This window comes from Amborella trichopoda, chromosome 13 (genome assembly GCF_054954075.1).
Source record: "Amborella trichopoda isolate Santa Cruz 75 chromosome 13, AtrichopodaSantaCruz75HAP2 v2.0, whole genome shotgun sequence".
NCBI lineage: Eukaryota > Viridiplantae > Streptophyta > Magnoliopsida > Amborellales > Amborellaceae > Amborella > Amborella trichopoda.
This window is the reverse complement of record NC_142348.1, coordinates 22,612,841-22,634,492: the sequence shown is the minus strand read 5'-3', so window position 1 is coordinate 22,634,492 and position 21,652 is coordinate 22,612,841. Positions and strand designations below refer to the sequence as shown.

At 38.8% G+C, this 21,652-nt stretch overlaps 1 protein-coding gene and 1 non-coding gene across 6 annotated transcripts in view; both read right to left on the bottom strand.

The window, feature by feature from the left end:
- The window catches only part of LOC148779086 (uncharacterized), a 52,258-nt gene that overhangs the window by 13,286 nt on the left and 17,320 nt on the right, over positions 1 to 21,652 (bottom strand). For all 5 annotated transcript variants that reach the window (XM_088854929.1, XM_088854930.1, XM_088854928.1 and 2 more), the window contains exons 3-4: positions 14,709 to 14,878; positions 246 to 323 (exon numbers count right to left, since the gene is read on the bottom strand). In XM_088854929.1, coding sequence (XP_088711055.1) covers positions 246 to 323; positions 14,709 to 14,878 — 248 coding nt within the window. The remainder of the gene's footprint in view (positions 1 to 245; positions 324 to 14,708; positions 14,879 to 21,652) is intronic.
- LOC148779087 (U11 spliceosomal RNA) lies at positions 11,563 to 11,690 on the bottom strand. Its single transcript, XR_016048727.1, has one exon. It is a non-coding gene; the product is annotated as a U11 spliceosomal RNA (small nuclear RNA).

Below are 21,652 nucleotides of genomic sequence, written 5' to 3'. Positions count from 1 at the left end.
ATGAAAGAAAGTGAAACAATCAGCACCACCAAGATGTCTGTGAATGTGTTTGCAGATAAATATGTGATATTTCAATCTCAGAAACTGGATTCAAGAATGTCATTTGTCAAGGCCCATAACAGCCTTCCATACTTGACAGTTACCAACAGTTTCATATCGGACCTTAAAGGATTTTGCTACTCATGAATTGAAACCTGGAGCAACGATAATAGTAACATAACAAAGAATTTTTGAAGAGTACATACCCACAACGCAATATCTCCAATCTATGGCACTGGAACAGAAGGTGTGAAACAGCATCTGCAGTTATTTTGTCACATTGACTGCACAAATGAAAAAGAAAAAACTAAAGTAACGACAACCGAAGTCAAAGGTGACTCTGGAACTCTGCCCTAATAAACTGAAAGCTGTAATCCAATCGTAATAAATTTGGCATTAGAAAATCAAAGAATAATAATAGTTCATGGTAATTTCCAAAAGCAAAATCAACATACAACCATTTAACAAATACATGAGATATTGTTCCCAGACCAGTCTTCTTTTGCACCATTTTGTTTACAACTCCAGCCTCACTTCTCGGAGGGACTGGAAATGATTAACATGTTATATTGAGATGGCAAATGCATAACTAAAGGTCATCAAGATTTAGGATGGGTGCCAAAGAGAAGGTTTTTGGCACCCATCTATGGGAAATTGGACTATTGTGGCTTCCTTCAACAATATATGCACCAAGAAATCTAGGAATCACAGAGAAGATTTTAGATTGGTTTACCAGAAGGAGACAGATTCCCCCTTGGAACATGGGATGTGATTTTGCCGCCATTAATCTTTCGCAGGCAAACAAAATCTGCAACCTAGCATAAAATACTTTTTGAGTTTGTAGGAGGAATGAGCTGGTTGGCTTGTCTTTTGGGTCTTGCGGCCTTTTAAGGCCTTACCACTTGTATTATTACCCCATGTTGGTTGGAAACTGTGGGCAAGTCCCAACGCAGCAGAAACACAAAAAGATTAAAAAAAAAATGAGAATCAGATAAAATTACATACCTTTGGAAGTCCAATCGCCCTTTTGTGGACCTCTTACTTTTTGCTCTTGTGGCTACTCCTTTTTAAGGGTCGAGAGTTTGATGCTCGTAACCTCCGGTCAACCTCCTTGATTGCAATAACCAACAGGGTTACCTCACAAAGCAAGTCACGGCCCTCAATGGAGATGGCCCGAGAGTTCTTGCAAAATTGTATGGTTAAATTTCTTTTTGCCCTATAGAGAAAAGTGGGAAAAAGATGGTTTGATGGGGCGGTAGAAAGAGGGACCTAGAGACGGGTGTACCACTTTGGCTGGTAAGTGATCTCTATAAAAAAGAATCTCCTCTCTTTCTAAATTCTCTAATATAGAGACGCCCCCTTTCAAGATTCCCTACTCTGGATAGTTATCTTTTCAACCTAGAAATCCATCCAAATCCAAGATCTAGATTCATATTTCAATTCAAACAAGATTCTCTCAAAATATGCTATCCAGAAAATAACTATCCTAATCTTATAGGATTCCTTTTTCAGAGGAAGATGCCGCACATAAAATTAGAATTAGGTGGGCAAAGTGGAGATATGTAACCGGAGTTTTATGTGATCACCGCATAGTTCTATAGAACAGTTGCGATACCAGCTTTGCTTTATAGGACAAAATGTTTGGCGGTCAAGAAACAACATATCCATAGGATGAATGTAGCTGAGATGAGGATGTTGAGATGGATAATTGGCAAGACAGGAAGGGATAGAATTCAAGATAAATACATAAGGGAGAACCTAAATGGGCTGGCTATGTGGCACTGACCAAGTACAATACCTGTTAGGAGGTGTGAGCTAGCTCATGTGGAAGGACTAAAAAGGGCAAGAGGTAGTCCGAAAATAACGTGGTTGGAAGTAATCCAAAAAGATATTGGGATTTATGGCCTCACTGAGTGTATGGCCTTTAATAGAGCAGACTCGCGGACATGATTCGTGCAGCTGACCCCAATTAATTAGGAAAAGGCTATGATGATGACGATTAGGGAAAACTTACGTGTGGCTCCAACAAGCGATAAGATGAAAGAGAGAGTAGACTTTGTGGGCTAGCCATGTACAGCATAGACCCAACACAACACCTGTTAGGAGGTGTAAGTCGGTTCAAGTGGAAGGCTAAAACACGACAAGGGATAGGTCTAAAAGGGCATGGTTGGAAGTAGTGAGAAAAGACATGGGGACTTATGGTTAAGGGTATGATCCTTGATAGAACATAATGGCAAACCAAGATTCGTATAGCCAACCCCAAATAGTCGGGAAAAGGTTCTGATGATAATTTATGGACCATAAATCTTTTTCTCTCTCACTTGGTGCACTCATTCTTTTCTTTCACTGTGATTTCGTACCTTCGTTAAATGGAGCTCCCCCCTTTTAACCTCTTATCATGTGGGCCATGTTTTCCCCTCTACTCTATGTAATACATTACTTCTGTCTTTATTCTCATGTGGTTTAATAGCTTTAATGGTCTTCCATCTATTAAAGAAGAGCATGCTCACTACCTTCTTTTGATGTAGCATTTCCTCTTTAATATTTGTTATTTTATTACTCATCTTTTTCTCTCCCTTACCCAAGTGGGGTGAAAGCTTTTTATAATTCTTTAATTATGGGGGCATTAAGAAAGGGGCTATTTTACTCTCTCCCTCTCTCTCAACAATATGAGAAAAACTCTTTCTCTTTTGTTTCTGGACATTGTCTCGTTTACCTCTCGTGTTGGAAATATACAACAAGCCCAAGATGCAGAGAAGAACGGATAGGAGAGACAGACTATGGCATTGGGCTTGACGGAATTTCTCTCTCTCTAATGTTCCATCTCCATTGAGTATGTAACTTTTGATATTTAAAGAGAGAATGAGCGATTAGAGAAAATCAAGAGAGATAAGGAAAAAATACACATATTTGGTACTCTATTTTGTGCGGGAATGTTCAAGACCTTTCTTATATCATCCATTGATCAATACACATTTAATTGGATCATTTCTTGTATCATCCATTGATCCGATCAAAGTAAATTTGTTCCGGCATTCATGCCCAATCGATGTCTTACGGGTGAAATTACTGATTAGAGATCATAAAAAAGATCACAAACATAAAGTCAAATAATTCCGTAACAAAAATAAAAATTTTAAATATAAAAAATCCAAAAACAAAAAGAAAGACCTAAGAATATGTTGGAATTACAAAGAAAAGGGTCATTAGAACACTACAGCGTAAGCCCGACGGCCCATATTGAATCTAGGACAATCCAATTACATTTTTTACTTGAATTTTAATTTTTTTTCTACGAATCCAAATCACTTGAAATTATGAGCGTCTATTCTTTAAAAATAGAAGAATCAAATAAAAACATCAAAAAAGCAATTCGCAAAAAATAAATTGACCAATATCCCCAAAAACTTTCAAGGGTATTTTGATCAATTTATATTTTGCTAATTATTTTTTAATATTTTTATTATGTGCACCTTGCAGAGAAGAATGGACACCTCAAATTTTATGTGATTTGGATTTGTACAAAAATATTAAAATTATATTATAAAATGAGGTTGTGATCGTCAGATCGGCCCAGATTCAATAAGGGTCGTTGAACTAACACTATAGTTGTTAGCTAGTGGGCTAACCTTATTTATATATATATATATATATATATATATATATATATTGTACGGGACTTGAGTGTGCAACTCAGAGACTCAAAAATATTATATTTGTTCTAATTGTATCCTGGAGTTGTACTAGTCGGAACCGTTGCGCTTCGAAATTTTATTGAGACGAGGCATTTAACACTCCAAAGAAAACAAGTTCACTCATGCCTCCAAATCCCCTAATTTTGATCTCAGCAACTCCTTACTAAATATCGAGGTCAATTGACCACTGTAGGGCCCAGTTATATGGGAGTTTTGTTCCACCATGGTGAATAGCCACTAGGTGGTGAATAGTCACCGTGGTGAGGTCCTACCTATGGGGTGAGAACCCCAAATAACAAATAGGGAAGACATGCTAAAGTAGCACAATCAAGTCTCCAATTCTTAACCTAGTCACCAGATCTATGAAGGCACTCAAGGTCACTTGGTGACGGGCAATTATCGACGGTATAACAAGAGGCAGGGAATATAGTATGCACCTCAATATGCGTAATAACGGCACGTGTGACTCATGTCACACTATGAGTCGAACTACATGATGTAAATGATAAATAATACAAGATACTATATCAGATTTCACCAAACATGTCTCAATTAAGTCATATTCGTGCGTCTTGTCGCAAGCAATGCATCAAGTGGGATGCTAATTGGAGCGTGTTGACGTACAACAGAGAATCTATTACCACCCTACGCAGGGGAATTTATGTCAAGAAAACCTCTTTCTTCTCAATGACATTTCACACAAGATAATTTTTTATCTCCAAGTGCTTTCACTTATTGTGATACTTTGGATTCTTTATAGAAGCTAGTGTTGTCGAGTTGTTACAACACATGGCAACAGGCTCTCTAGCACTTGATCCGACCCCTAACATTGCAAGAACCTCCTAGGCCATCAGCCCTCCTGCAAATGCTACACAATAAGCAATGTCCTTCGCCTCTAAGGAAGTCAATAGCAAACACGTCTGCTGCTTATTATACCGGAAAAGCGCTCCCACTCCAAGCGTAAAAAAATATCCTAGAGCGACCATAGCCATGGAACTAATCTCTTGGGACATTGTGGCAATCCAATTGGCCACAACAAAGAATTGCAGTGCTTTCCTGATATAGACCTGATTCATCCTCATTAATGGAGATACATGTCAAGCATTCCCCTTCAATCTCAAAATGTCTATGGGGAACTCTGTCACTTGCACTCCTTTGATGCTTGAGAATGAATGGTGGTTCATTCCCACTATTCTTGACGACTATAGGAATACTCACACTATAGCCCTTTAGTAGAGGAATCGCTTCACCATTCCCTATTTAAGATCCCACCGACCTCTCAAGGCTTAAGTACTTCGACAAAATGAAGTTGACATCATGAGATTCCACCCATTTCAAAATCATAGATTAGGATATACCTTTGAAGTAACATATCATATGAAAGGACATTCCATGGACCTTTAATCTAGATTACTAGTCATATGGGATGTGATAGACCAAGTTTTCTACTGGTCCACAACTCATAAGAGGTTTTAGGCACAGGTTTTGAAGGAATTCTAGTAAAAATGTACATAACAGTCAACAAAGCATCTCCCAAACAAAAGGTCAATACGATATGTGTTTCTGCCATCATGGAACTCCCTTGTAAATTAGGGAAAAATTCCTTCCTTTTGCGATACCATTTTGATGCTGAGCATAGGATATCGTTTCTTGCGGAACCTATCCCTTGATCCGCATTGGACTTACCAAACAGTTAAGGGTGTACTTGTATCCCCCATCACTTCTAAGAACTTTACTTATTTTCCTTGACTGAATCTCAAACCCCCAACGTAAATCTCTTGAAGCAATCAACCAAGGAAAGAGAAAACAGCCAATCTATCAAGGTGGGGAGCCCCTGGGAGGCCTTGGCGCCGCCCCAAGCAGATTGGACGTCGCCTAAGCGGGCTCCCAATGCCTAGACCAACGCGTCCGCCTAGGTTTTGCCCTTGCCCAACGGTAGAAAATGTCGAGCATTTCCACAAAAATTCCTCCTTAATAAGGGAAGAAAAGAGGCTTAGGTGTGTTTCCAACCTCCCTTAAAGTAATTTTTTTCTTTTGAATATTACCTTAAAATAATTTTAGAGGCATTGAAACCCAAAAAATTTAGAAAAACAACCATAAATTTTGGATTTTTTTTTATCAAAGAATTTTTCCAAGTTTGAATCATCTCAAACTTTGTCTCTTTTATATGAAGCATTGTGGAACACAAAAAAGTAATAAGGGTTATTTTAAGGTGATTTAAAGGTTCATACTCATCCAAAACATTGCAGATCGAAGATCGCACAAGGTTCGTTCTTATCTCTGCATTTGATATTTCTTAATTTCTCCAAAAGTCTACAACAGGTTTTAATTGGAGTGGAGATTCAGGATGGAAATATGGTTTTTGCTTGGGACAAAATGACAACAAAATCCATTGCAGATTTTGTTGTAATTAATTTAAATAACACTTCATTAGTACTAAGGGGGATATTGCCCCATGTAAGGAGGTCCTAAGAGAAGTTAGGAAGGAGATTCTTGAGAATATGGATGCCGAAAAAGGGAAGAAGGAAGAAAAAGAGGAGAGTATCGTAGAGTTGAGGGAAGGGGTGAATATCTATGGTGACAATGGGAGTGATGATGATGATGACAGAGGGGAAATAAAAGTGGGTTCCTCTCAAAGTTCAATGAGAGGCTTGTAGATGAAGAAGCCTTGTATGAAGGAGCCAATGGATGCCTTTGCCCCCCAATCCCAACGATGCAGTTGAGAAATAGAAAAAGCAAGTTACGATCAAAAATAGGTTCAAGACAGAAGTTTACTATATTCATCGGTTGTTTATCAGGCAGGTATTGCCCTTAATGCATCTCACTTAAGTAGCTTTTATACAATATCGGAAGCAATTTTGGACCAGGGTTGAAGGGCCCAATCCTTATAAGCTTAAGAAGCCATTGCTTCATAAGCAAGGTTTAGAAAAACACTGGGTGGTCCCTAGTCGCCCCGCAGGGGCGGGGGGTTGTCTCGAGTGCCCAGCACCCAAGCGAGCTACCCAGAACCTCAGGTGCCCAGAGGTTTGAAACATGCACATATATGCATATATGTGCTCTCTAAACGCACATATATGCCTATGCGTATTTATACATTTATATCTATTCTAACCACCTTTTTTATGCAAATTTGTGTGTGAATGTTGACACTTTCAAATCCTTAAAACTTTTGCTTAAATAATTAAAAAAGTGAAAAAAAGAAGAAGAAACAAAACAAGTACATGATGTACTAGTCCTTTAGTGTCCATGCAGCATACTCAGTAGTCCATATTTCAAACAATCATGCTTATGGACTCCAAGTGTCCAATGAGACCAAATACCAATACAAAATGATGCTGTAAAAAAAATGGCATGCAAATGAAAAGAAAGAGATCTCTAATTATTCAATATTTTCGATGTTTTATGCTCAATTTTTTGATTGTCTAACAAGCTCAGAATTACCCCAAAGATCTTTGTAAGAACTTCATTTGGACCTTAAAATTTATTGCAATAATATATTTCAAAATTTCGCATTCCCAAAACATAGAAATATCCAACAAAATCCAAAAAAAATCGCATTTCCAAAAAAGTCACATTAAGATATGGTACGGCTCAGTGTTCCAAAAAGCGAACCACCCGACGCCTAGGCGGATCTGGGAGCCTGGGCACATCACCCAAGCCTAGGTGCCCAAAAAAAGCGATGGTCCTTGGGCGCCGGCCTACAAGCCCAGAAAACCGCCAAGGCGGCCGCCTAGGCCCCAGACTTGGGCGAAGCCCAGGTCCAGCGCCCCACCCAGAGGCGGAAATTGCTTTCGGTGGGGGTATTTTTTGTCCATTTTCTTTTATGGGTTTTAGGTCCATTTGAAACCTAAAACTTATTGGAGCCCATTTAAGAGAGAGAAAGCCCCCAAAAAACTAGTTTTTCGTGATTTCTTTGAGATCGAAGGGTTCCTCAAAGTTATGAGAAATTGATCAAAACATCACCCATTGATATTAGACTTAATTTTTGATGTTTTATAAATCTATTGGGGGGTTTTTTAGAAGATTTTGAGTCCTTAGAAGCATCTTTGAGGTGGAAGTTTGAAGATTGAGCAATCAAACTCAAAGTAAGTGATTTTTTTTTTATTGCTTGTATAAATTGCATTATTTTGAGATGTCTTCTTCGAGATCTCATAGGAGTGGCGATCCCGGTTGGGAATATGGCTACAACCTAGATCCTAATGATAAAAATTGTATAAGATGCAATTTTTTTGAGAAGGATACAAAAGGGGCATAAACTGGTTCAAGAAACATCTTGCTAGTATCAGGGGGGATGTTGCCCCATGTAAAAAGATTGCTGATGTTGTTAAAGAAGAAATAACCAATTTTTTTAATATGGTAAAAATGAAAAAAGATGAGAGATTTGCCTCCATAGCAGAGATTAGGTCTGGGGCTTGGGTCAATTATGATGATGATGATGATAGTGATGAGGATGGGATTGGGGAGGAATGTCAAGAGGTAGAAGTCGAACAATCATTTAGTGGAAAGGGAAAGGGAGTCGTAATTTTTTATGGTTTTGGTTCTGGGAGTAAGAAGCCTCGGGTTATGGGCCCTATGGATAGTTTTTAGCCTTGGTCTGACCTTGAGGTTGCAGGAGAGAAAACAAAGAAGCAAACCACCATTGAAAATAGAATGACAAAGGAAGAGTGAGAGAGAGCTACTTATTATCTTGCTACATGATTTTATCAGGCGAGCATTGCTTTCAATACTGCTCGCTTAAGCAACTTCTATGCCGCGGTAGAGACAATTGGCCAATTTGGGCCTGGGATGAAACCCCCAACCCCAGCTTTCAGAGCCACTTTTGAAAAAGGCGGTGAGTGTCACGAAAGAAGCTGTAGAAGTTAAGAAAGATGCATGGGCTCAATATGGGGTATCTATTATGACTGATGCTTGGAGTGATAAGAAGAGAAGAAGTCAGATGAATTTGCTTATGAATTGTCCTTTAGGGACTAGTTTTTTGAGGTCTATTGATGCCTCTGATCATATCCATGATGCTCATTACATATTCCAAGTTTTAGAGAAGGGAATGAAGGAGGTTGGGGAGCATCATGTTGTACAGGTTGTCAAGACAATGTTGCTCCTAATGTTGTTGCACCTAATTTGTTGCGCATAGCTTATCCTAAAATCTTTTAGACAATATGTGCAGCACATTATATAGACCTCATGCTTGAGGCTCTTGCCGGTTTAACCGAGATATCAGGTGCAGTGAAGAAGGCAAAGTCAATTACAAATTTCTTTTATGGCCACCATCCCACCCTCAGCATGATGCGTAGATTTACAAGGAAGAAAGAGATTGTGAAGCCTGGGGTCACAAGATTTGCGACCTGGTACTTATGCCTAGATAACATACATTCGAGGAGAGTGCAGTTAAGGAAAATGTTTACCTCGGATGACTGGAGAGCATGCAAGTGGTCCAAGGATCAAGTTGGGAAAAAGGTGACAGATATTATCCTTTCTAAGGCTTTTTGGCGAGAGGTGAAGGGCCGCTCTTAAGGTATTTTTTCCTCTTGTCAAAGTCCTTCGCATGGTTGATAGTGACAAGCCTTATATGGGCTATATATATGAGGCCATGGAGAAATGCAAGAAAGAGAGCTCAAAATTTTGATGATGATGAGAACTGTTACAACCCTGTTCGAGAGATTATTGATGAGAAGTGAGATACGCAGCTACATCAGCCATTGCATGCAGCTGGTTATTATTTGAACCCAGCTTTGTTTTATGTTGACAAAGATATACACACAAATGATACAATTATGATTGGATTTAATAAGTCTGTAGATGTGCTAGTCCTTGATCCTGATATCCAAGATATTATATGCGCTGATGAGCTGATAAATTACAAGTGCTCATTAAAGTCTTTTGGGAGTCCAATGGCAATGAGGTAAAGGGCCAAAATTGATCCAAGAAGTAATAATATTCTTAAGCTCATCAAGTTCACGTAATCAAGTTTCTTTTATAATTCTATTATTTATTTATGATTTTATTCTATATCTTTGCAGCCAATTGGTGGAGCCAACATGGGTGTAGTTCTCCAAATTTACAAAAGTTGATCATTCAGATCTTAAACCTAACCACTTCCTCATCCGGTTGTCAGCGCAATTGGAGTGCTTTTGAAGGGGTAAGGTCGTAAAGGTAATTTGTATAATTGTATTAATAATACATGAACCATAGACTTTAATTAGTTTCATTTGATTTTGTTAGATTCATACAAAGAGAAGGAACAAGCTTGAATCAAAGAGATTTAATGACCTAGTCTATGTCAAGTGTAATCGATTCTTGAAGGACATGTTTGATAAGAGAGACCCCATTAGATCAAAAAATATGGACAACGCTATGGAGCGGTTAGTTGATGATGATGAGTCGAGGGGTATAAAGGATTGACATGGGACATGGTTATAGATGCTTCAAGGACACCAGTTGACCTTCCTAGGGCCACTAGATCTTCTGCACAGAGAACGAGGGTGGAGGAAGAAAAGGCAGATTCAGAAGAGACAGATGAGGACGACCAATATGTCGACGAGGATGACAATTCAGATGAATATGATACCAATGCAGCTGACCCTAATTTTTCTGATGATGAATGATGAATGTTGAATAATTATTAAACTTTGAACTTTGATTGAACTATGAATGGTAAATTTTAAGTTTTAATTGGATATGGATTATGGACCGACTTATGGTAACTTATGGAGTGTGTGCTAATTTGTACTATACTTTGAATTCTGATGTGCCCCAAATACCTAATTCTTATATTTTATACAACATATAACTGTAGAATCCTTTTTGGATTCAACTGGGCTGCCCAGATTCTAGGCGCAAAATGGCCCCAAACATGCAAAAAAAAAATGTCGTTTTTATGAATGTTCCTAAGCACCCACCTAGCTTGCTAGGGCGAAAGCCTAAGAACTTCCGCTCGGGAAGGCCTGCCCAAGCCTAGGCGAGACAGCCTCCTAGGCACTGGGCAAGCTATTTTTTCAAACAATAACATAAGGAGGTACAATTCACAAAGGAGTGCCCCAAACCCACAAGGATGCGAGCATCCAATACAGGATCACAGGATCATGATTATGACAGGTACATGGAGTGATGTGAACAGAAGTGTAATGAACATAAAGGTGAATTGTCCTTTAAGGACACGAATTCTAAAGTTTATTGATGCATTTGATAATGTACAGGATGCACAACTCCTTTTTACTTTAATTGACAAGTTCAATGAGGTTGGGGAAGAGAATGGTATTCAAGTGGTAATTGATAATGCTACAGAAAATATGGTTATTCCTAATTTATTGGACTAAAAGCGGCCTTGTAACTTTTGAACTCCATGTTTAGCAAAGTGCATAGACCCATGCTTAAGGCTATTAGTGAACTGCCTAGGGTATCAGGTACACTTCCTAAGGCTACAGTCGTGACAATGTTCATATATAGTCACACCATTGCCTTCAGCATGATGCACAAGATCGCTTAGAAGAGCGATATAGCAAGGGCTGGGGTAACAGGATTTGCCACTTCTTTTCTAAGTTTACAAAGAATATTGCAGAAGAGAAAGCAATTGAGTTTGACGTTAACTTTAGAAGAGTTATCTAGATGTAAGTGGCCTAGATGTGCTAAAGGGGAAAGGGCATGTGACAGTGTGTTTAAGAGTTTGTCAAGTGGGTAGTCTACTAGGTTAAAGTCTTTCTACCCTTAGTGAATTTTAAAAATAGGTTAATGGTGACGTGAAGCCCATTATGGGCTCTAAATATGATGCACTAGATGGAGGTAGCAAAGGCTTTGGTCAATGATGAGAGTACGTATTGCTCAATATGGGAGATAATAGATTACAAAATGGGATAGGCAGCTTCATCAGCCCAGAAATTGTGTCGGCCATATGTCTTGATAGCCATACAGCACCCAACTTCGAAGGGCAAGAGTGGCATATTTAGCCAACCGACCCTTTTTCTTAGGCAGCTTCATCAGTCATTACCTGAAATTGTACTATTTGAGGTTTTGAACCTGAAGTTCTTCTGCGCAAACTTAGGTATTGAGAAAAAGGATGCAATTATGGAAGGCTTTGCCGTTAATGAATGTCTTGAGAGGCTAGATCTACACAATGATATCCAAGATAAGATATATGCTAACGAGTTACTTTTATATAAGTGTACTTTGAAATCATTTGTGAAGGAAATGGTGGTGAGAACAAGGACTAAATCAAATGTAGGTAATTTCCTTAGTATTTATTAATTTTGCATAGTTTCATATGAATTTAGATATTAAATTTGGAGTTCCTTTGATATGGTAAAAATTTAAGACTATCATAGAATTAGTGATTCATATTATTAGGGTATTATCTTAGTTTTATAAGTCTGAATTGTGGCTCATATATTTTACTACAGCTCCACACAAAAGCAAGAACCAGCTTGAGAAAAAGAGGCTCAATAATTTAGTCTTTGTCAAGCATAATCTGATGCTATAGATGAGCATTTTTAAGATCCCAAAGAGAGATCCCATTTCATCCAAAGACTTGGATGATGCCAAAAGAGTGGTTGGTTGAAGATCCTTCGTGAGGGTTGATCTGGATATGGTCGAGGAAGTTTAGGACCAGCTTCCACCCATAGGAGGGCTAATGACCACCACTACTAGTACACAAAGGAGGAGGAAAGAGAGGTGAGGAAGAGAAGGCCGATTCATAAGAAACTGAGGAGGACCATTATGTTGAAGAAGATGACGATTCTAATGATGGTTTGGAATCGGATGGAGGAGACAGGAATGAAGCCAATGATTATGAAGAAATTGATGATAATGATTGAAATATAAATCCTACTAATTTTCTTTTCATCTTTTGTCCATTTTTATGACATCCTAGTCATCATTAAATTGTGGGTTTGAACTCAGTTTTCTTTTCATATGTGGCCGGTCTTCCAACATTGAAGCAAGTCGAAGCCGACATATCCCTTGGAGCACGACACTTGCCTCACCATCTCATGGAATTCTAGCCCTTTGCATCCTCAACCTTCATTTCCTCTTTCATTTTGGGATTCTAGCCTCAGAGCCAAACTGGCAAGGCGATTCTTGCACCAAGTTCTCTCCTTTACAGAACCATGGCCCCCAAGTCTAGTACAACCATATCCAAACTTAAACGATTCAGATGGATCCATCACTTCACAAAAACAAGAGATCATCAATGAAATTAACTTTTTTTGTTTTTCGAGGAATTGCCCGGCACCATTCAGCCAATTTCCTTCACACCTCCCACACCTAGTGACACCAAAATAATTAAATAGAAAATTGTAATTAGGGAGGTAAGTCAGCAATGAGGAGATTGCCTCTACCCTCATGAACCTCAGCACAAATAAATCTCCCCACTCAAATAGTTCCCAACCCAATTTTTCCACAAACCGTGGCATATAATGAGTGATGAAATATGGCTAACCATCAATCCATTATAGCTCTCTCCATCTTAACTCCATCATGAGATCTCTTAGATCAACATTTATTACCTTCATTCTAAAGAAAATAGGTGCAATTTCTGTGATTCCTTTTAAACCGATAGACCTTTGTAATCTGCATTAGAAGATTTTCAAAATCATTGCTAATTAGTTATATCAGCGCAAAAGCTAGATTGATCATCAATCAATACAAGATGCCTTTGCCAAAACAGAGGCATATTCAAGCAAGCTATTGTTGGCCATGAAATTGTTCACAGCCTGTGCAATGAACAACTAGAGAATGCGTTTTGTTTTAAGATAGATCTTCAAAAGGACTTAGTTAATTGAAAATCCTTCAATTAACTAAACTGATGTCTTTCTTTGGAGAAACCTTTAACAATTGCATACGAATGTGTTTCACCTCCCCTGGATTTTCTGTTATCATCAATGACTCATTTGGAGCTTCCAAAGGCAAGAATGGAACAGGACAAGACAACACACTCTTTCCCTACTTATTTCTCATCGCTCTGGAGTGCTTTAGAAACCTCCTTACTAAAGAAACTAAGGATCTGTTTGGGCACCAGGAGATGCCTCTCCAAGATGATTAGCGATCTCAGACGTTTGGCTCACAAAAATGCAGCAGAGATACATCTCGCTGAGAGAAGCGTCTCCTTATTTTGGGGCCAAAAATGAGACCACACCTCCTCAAAAAAAGGTGGAATATGAATCCCCAAAAGAGCCGCTTGCCAAGCTCTCTCTCTCTCTCACCTCTATTAATATTTTGTGTTTTTAATTTAGGGCATTTCTCTTTTATTGTTGATTTTTCTAGTTTAGGATTTTTTTTGGGAGGGGGGGCGGGTGCCGGGGCCAGGGGTGGGGTTGGTTTAGCTGGTTTGCAATTGGTTTAGGGTTTTATTTCTAATTTGATTTTGGGTTTTCATAACTGATTTTCGCCCCTTCTCTTTTGCTCAGTTTGCTGATTTCTAGCAGTAACTCTATATTACTTGGGATAACATGTTCCCTTACACTGGTTAGCCAAGTAGTTAGGGTGCTTTGATGGAAGAGGCAAGTAATTATTTTCATAGATCATGAGTGTAGGTCTATCCTCCTCCTGGTGGTTAGTCTAGAAGTGTTACATTGAATACCTACAGTTTCCCCCTTTTCCGGGCACCCAGAAAGCACATTGATCATGTGATCCAAGACTTTGGGTGGTTAACACAACAGAATGGTTGGTCTTTAGAGCATCCTCCTCAGTTGTGGATCTGAGGAACTTAGTAATGGAGACAAAATCCCAGCCAACAGGTTTGATCCCATTTTAGAGTCAGACTGTGTTGTACTCTGATGAGTCCATTTGGGCCAAAAAATATTTCGTTACATGATTAAGCACTAAGCTTATTTTCTCTTTGCAATTCATTTTTGCATTTATTTTTTTGTCAGTAAGCATTATTCTTTCTTCATGTTTTTATCTGTTATCTACAAAAATTATTTTATTTATCAAAATAAAAATAAATAAAGGTCTCATTATTCTGAGATCTGGTTTCCTGTTCCAAACCTTATATCGAGAGCTTTCAGATTGGGACAGATGCCTGGGACCCTCTCCAAGCCAACATTGCTGACAGCAGACCCCGAAATATCCAATAGCTCCCATGAGGTGTCTGCTAGGGCAATGAGGCTGTAATCATCTAGTAACTTCCTTCTCCTTGAGATGCTCAATATTGCCATCTGCAGTTCATGAGACATCAAACAAGATGAGGTTGTGATTTTTAAGCCACAAATAAATTTAGAAGACCAGAAGCACATTCCAGATGTTTACTTGTTTACAAGAAACACAAATATATCATTTTATAAACCAGAATCATAGCGAGTTGCAAGATAGAAAGAGACTCCAGCAAACAATAAAAACACAGTTACATGACTCATCAAACGAACAAAACGCAAGGTTATGACTCCAAACACAAGCCCATACTCATCAAAGGAACAAAACACAGTTACAAGACAATCAGAAGTGCTTCTCGAAAATAAAGTAATCATATATGCCATAATTGCACTGCAGTGACCAACAAAACTCCCATAAAGTAACTATTCAAACAGTTAAAACACAGTTACAAGTCTCATTAAAGGAGCAAATACAAGGCAATAACTCCTACTGCAAGGTATTCATCGAAGGAATAAACCACAGTTGCAAGACAATCAGAAGTGTTTCTCGAAAATAAAGGAACCATATATACGCAATGATTGCACTGCAGGGACAAACAAAACCCCACAAATATACGCAATGATTGCACGGCAGGGACAAACAAAACCCCACAAAGCAAGAACCTCATGAAGCATACATAACCTAGATCTTCAACAGATATAGAAAATCATTGGGAAGAATATTCTATTTTTCCCTCTTTTCTTTCTTTTTCTTATTTCTGTTGGGTGGGTGTAAACTTGTATGTATGAGGGATAAACTTCAACTGTCCATTTCTATTTTTTTGGAGAGTAACATCATCTCTCCATTTCTTTCACAGAATCTTGAGTACGTTGTCACGTTACTTGTTCCTCATATGTTGGTTTAAGGGCAATCTGACACACGAAAACATGGTGTTTCTGCTCAAACTAAATTCCCACTCATGTGCCAACCTTACTATAAAAGTTTGAGGGCCTCTACATGTAATATATTTATTAAAGAAAGCGCGACTTCTTTTTCACAAAAAGTCCAAATTAGTCATGACCAAAAGATAAATGCCTTGTAGTGATAGTCCACTACCCACAAGTGAGATGAAATTAGGGCTACTGCTCAACTGTCTGTTTGCCGTAGGCATCTTTAACTTCCTGGTGGAGCAGTGTGGCCAGCTTTAAGTTTTCATAAAATGACTGGCAAATAATCAAGGCACATGTTGGCTTCTTTTCTGGCTTCTCAATAGAAACTTACACTCTTTCATCAGCATTAAAGGTATTACCTTGTTGATCTCCCTGAAAAAGTACTACATATTGGCTTTGCCATCATGCTTCATTTTGTTTTCATATTGCCCAGATCGACACAGAAAAAATAAGAGAATAATTGGCAACATACACCATACCTGGCTTTTGTATTTCTACCACATAAAAAAGTGACTAGGCACAACGAGTCACAAATATGGTGCTTTCATTCACACAAGCAAATTTATACAGCTGGGTGCTTCCCAACCTGCAAATTGGCTCGTGAACAAAACCCCTATGAGGCTATAAAGCTCTAGTTGAAAAATATAAAATATTAAATCTACACTTATCAACAAGTATTTGATGGTGGAAGGGGAATGAAGGGAAGAAAGAAACAGAGGTGTGTGTGAGAGAGAGAGAGAGGAGAATGACATGACCCATTTTTTTGGAATCCACCATATGTTTATATTATTAAAGATTACACACAGTATCTTGGTGTGACTTTATAAATCACACATAACCCTATTGAATCAATTATTCCATTTATGTCCCTAACTTACAATTGTACATTGAATACATGACATATAGAATCAATTATTCTATTTAAGTCGCTACCTTACTGCTGTACTTTCGACACTTCCCCTCAATATGGAGCACAGACATCAATTATGCCCAGCTTGAGAACACTATTTTGCAGTCTGTCACAGACAACTATTTTGTTGAAGATATCTTCCAAATGATCTCTTGATTTTTAACATGAGTACAAATAATTCTGGCTGCAAGTTTTTCCCTTGTGAAAAAATAATATACCTCAATATGCTTTGATCTATCATGAAAAACAAGGTTCTTAACAATGTGAATAACTGCTTCATTGTCAAAATAAAGGGTCACAGGTAACTGAACTTTAACTCCCGGATCAGCCAAGATAGTTTCCACCCACATGACTTCACATGTTCCATGTGCTATAGCTCTATATTCAACTTCAACACTTGGTTTGGCCACATTTTTACTCTTCCATGAAACCAAAATTCCTATCAACAAGGTACAATAGCCTCTAATTGGCCTTTTATCAATCTGTGAACCAGCCCAATCTGCCTCAGTGTAGATTGCAACACCCATATGACCATGAGTAATAAACAACAACCCTCTACTAGTAGATGACTTTAGATACTTTAGGATATAGTTGACATCTAAATAAGGTTTTTGAGGGGCATGCATGAATACTAACTACATAAACCGCATAAGATATATCTGGCTGCATAATTGTGAGACATGTAACGCCCAGTAACCTTTGCTATTGACAAGAATCCTTCAGTAACTCTCCCATCTGTTCATGAAGTCTATGATTGGTTCGCATAGGTGTATCCATTGATTTGGCACCCAACATTCCAGTTTGTTGTAACAGATTTAGCACATACTTCCTCCGGGAAATAGTTATTCCCTTCGTTGATCTTAACATTTCAATATCCAGAAAATATCTCAGTGGACCCGAATCTTTTATTTCAAACACTTAGGTAACATTTAAGTTTTTTGATGAGTGCCAAGCTATCCCGTCACTAAAATATTATTTACAATATGAGTGTTATAATCCCAACATTATTCTCCTCACAAATAGTGTATGATCAACTTGACTCCTTCTAAATACAATTTTTACTAAGGCTTAATTGTATTTGTCAAAACCAAGCTCTCAATGATAGTTTAAGTCCACATATTGCCTTTTTCAATCTGCACATCCTTCCTATCTCCAATTGAAGTTGAAAACCTAAAGGCATGGGCATACACTCTTCCTCATGAAGATCCCTACATAAAAAGGCATTTTTGACATCTAGCTGATGCAAGGACCAAGACTTTTTTGCAGCCAATAAGTGCATGATTCTAAACAGTATTTAACTTTGCCACAGGGGTAAAAAGCTCTCTGTAATCTATACCATGAGTAAAACCTTTTGCAACCAACCTAGCATTGTATCCGTCAATCATGTCATCCGCCTCGTATTTCACTGTAAACACCCATTTGCATCCTAACACCTTTCCTTTATGAAGCTTACGGATCTCCCAAGTATTGCTCTTTTCAAGAACTTGCCGTACCTCCCACATTACAGCCTTCAATTGAGGTTGTGATAGAGCCTTTGTTACATGGGATGGAATGCTAACGGTAGGCAAATGATGATAGAAAGCATGATAGGAAGGTGACACATCATTATATGTGATGATGCACAAAGTGCATCAAGTGGACAGGGTGGCATGTATCTTCCATGGGAGCAGCAGATTCCTCCTAACTCTTGTGTATAATTTGAGGGATGTAAACCCTAGGAGGGCTACTACGAAGAACAAGAAGGGCAAGAATTGCTTAGGATGATTTTCAAATTATTTTAATGGCTTCTATTTTCTGGACCAGTTGGGGATTTTCATTTTATTTGCAGGGTCATTTATTTTAAAAGTCACTTAAGTTTAGGACTTTTGGGTTATTTCATTTATTCTATGGACATTTAATGTCTGATCATTAAGTAATAATATTTAAGAGGTGTGTGGGGCTATGGACAGCCATTCACGTGACTTTTCAGAATGAAAAAGACAGAAAGCTTGGGCTTTTGGGAGCTCTAATTGTGCTTTAATAAGAAACCCTAGGCTCCTATTTTAATGCTTGTGCTTGGCCTGAAATTTGCTGATATTGTTGTTCTCTAAAAAGTTTCCCACATCAATTTCGTGTGGGAGCCCAAGTTTCTTCAACAACAAGACCAGAGAACTATAACCAAGTCTAGGGTGTTTTGTTGATTTTGGGCCATGTTTTGCTAATTTCATCCAAAAGTTTACTGATCTCAACCCAAGGTTTGCCAAATTTTGCCTATAACTTGTTGATTTCTGCTAGATAATATTGATTATCTAGGCTTGTGATTACGGTGAACCCATAGCCGCGAGAAGGCACTAAGGAAAGGAAGCTCTCCTAGATATTGCCCATGACCCCAGAGAAGAGGCGATTGAAGACCTCAAAAGGCAAGTCCAGCAGCTTACACAGAAGTGTGCGGACATCACTCACGGGCAAGATGGGATTTATTTGCCCACGAAGAAGCCAAATTTAATCTCTTTCACCATCCCGCTCCTGGCGTGAAGTCAAGTGATACAGACAGCAATGGAAGGCCTAGACACCAGGGAGGCACCAATCTACGGTTTTCGACATGAAGGTTGATCTTCCTGATTTTGACAGTAATCCTCAACCCAAGGGGTTTATAGATTGGTTAAATACTGTAAGAAGGGTTCTTGATTACAAGGAAGTTCTCAAAAATAAAAAAGTAAAAATTGTTACTATAAAATTGAAGAAGGGTGCCTTGGCATGGTAGGAAAAAACTTAGGTCTAGAAGGGAAAGAATGGCAAAGCCAAAAATTAATACCAAGGAGATGATGAAAAAGAAATTAAAGGAAAAATACCTACATGAAAATCATCTACAATCCCTTTATCATAAGATGAATAACCTTCGTCAAGGAGAAAAGAGTATAGAAGAGTACAACAATGAATTTCATCGGTTGATGGCTCGATGTGACGTGGTTGAAAAAGAGGAACAGTCCCTAGCTCATTAAGTAGGAGGGGCAAAGAACACCTATACAAGATGTGGTGGTCATAAAATGTTACTGGACTTTAGATGAAGCTTACAACCTTGCAGCTAAAGTGGGCTGCAGCCTAGGCAGTACAACTGCCAGCATAAGCGAATGTAGAGAAAAGAGTGGGAATTTGGTAGCTCGACAGACCTCACAGCCTGTTAGTTCATCCAAACATTAGGATATTGCAAGTGTTGGGGGCAGTTCTAGTAGCCTAAATAGCCCAAAAACCTACATTATTTAAGTGCTTTTAAGTATTTGGGAATCAGCCACGTCTCCTCTCAAGGCCCAAACAGAACATTTGTAAACCTTGCTGAGGAATTTCTTGAAGAGGACACCAAGCAATTAATTGCGAGAGACCTAGTTTATGATGAGCCACTAGAGAAAGAAGAGCTCGAAGTGACATTTAGAGATCATGGGGAAGCTTTGGTGATCCAGGGTAGTATGATTCTACCCCAAGAAGTAGAGGAGGCAAATTGGTTGCGCACTAATATCTTCACACATGATGCACCACCTATGGGAAGGTTTGTAATCATGATTGGCAGGGGGCATTGTGAAAAAAATATGTCTTAGGAGATGGTGAAAGTTGAAATTGAAGATGGAAAACCACCCAAAGCCATACAAGATGACTTGGTTCAGGATGTGGATGGATTGGAGGAGTCCAAGATGTTTTATGCAGTGGTCTAAGTAGAAGGGTTGCAGCCATTTATGAGAGATTTTTGTGATGTCATCCCCAATGAGCTTCCTTAGGGATTACAACCTATGAGGGACATCCAATATCACATAGACCTTGAACAAGGTCTAGCCTACTGAACAAGGCTGCATACAGAATGAGATTAAAGGAGCATGAAAAATTGTAGAGACAAGTCAAAAAGCTTCAATAGAAGGGGTTCAATCGAGAGAGCATGAGTCCATGCACTATCCCAGCCTCATTGACACCTCAAGAGGATGGGACTTGGCACATGCATGTGGACAGTAAGTCTATTAACAAGATAACACTCAAGTACCGCCTCAATTCCGCATCTCAAAAATATCTCGGATATGCTAGCTGGTGTTACTATGCTTTCGAATGAAGATTTGAGAAGTGGATACCATCAGAACCGTACTTGTCCAGGAGATGCATGGAAGACAGTGTTCAAAACATGAGAGAGCCTTTACAAGTGGTTGGTGATGCCACTTGGCCTCTCCAACGCTTCTAGTATTTTTACGACAGTGCTTAAAGGTCTTCAAACCTCTAATCGGTAAATTTGCGGTGGTCTACTTTGATGATATTCTAGTATACAGCATAAGTGAGCAAGGGCATACGGAGCACTTGCGATTGCCATTTGACTTGTTACGGGAAAAGCAGATGTAGGCGAATCTTAAAAAGTGCGAGTTAATGACAAACAACTTAATATTTCTTGGTTATGTTGTCTCGGTTAAGGGCATTAAAGTTGAACAGAAAAAGGTAGCAGCCATCAAGGATTAGCCTACTACAGTGCTTGATGTTCGCAGTTTTCATGGATTGGCTACTTTATACAAGAGGTTCGTCAGGGGCATCAGTTCAATCATAGAAATTATCACAGATTGCTTAAGAAGGGGGTGTTTGCATCAAATGATAAGGCCAAGAAGAGTTTTCAGTTGGTGCAATGTTAAGTTCAAAGGGGAGTCCTATTGCCTTCTTCAATGACACCCAGCACCGATATTCCACATATGATGTGGAGTTTTATGCTATTATTCAAGCCTCAAGACATTGGTACCAATATGTGATCCAAAGGGAGATGGTGAAAGTTGAAATTGAAGATGGAAAACCACCCAAAGCCATACAAGATGGCTTGGTTCAGGATGTGGATGGATTGGAGGAGTCCAAGATGTTTTATGCAGTGGTCTAAGTAGAAGGGTTGCAGCCATTTATGAGAGATTTTTGTGATGTCATCCCCAATGAGCTTCCTTAGGGATTACAACCTATGAGGGACATCCAATATCACATAGACCTTGAACAAGGTCTAGCCTACTGAACAA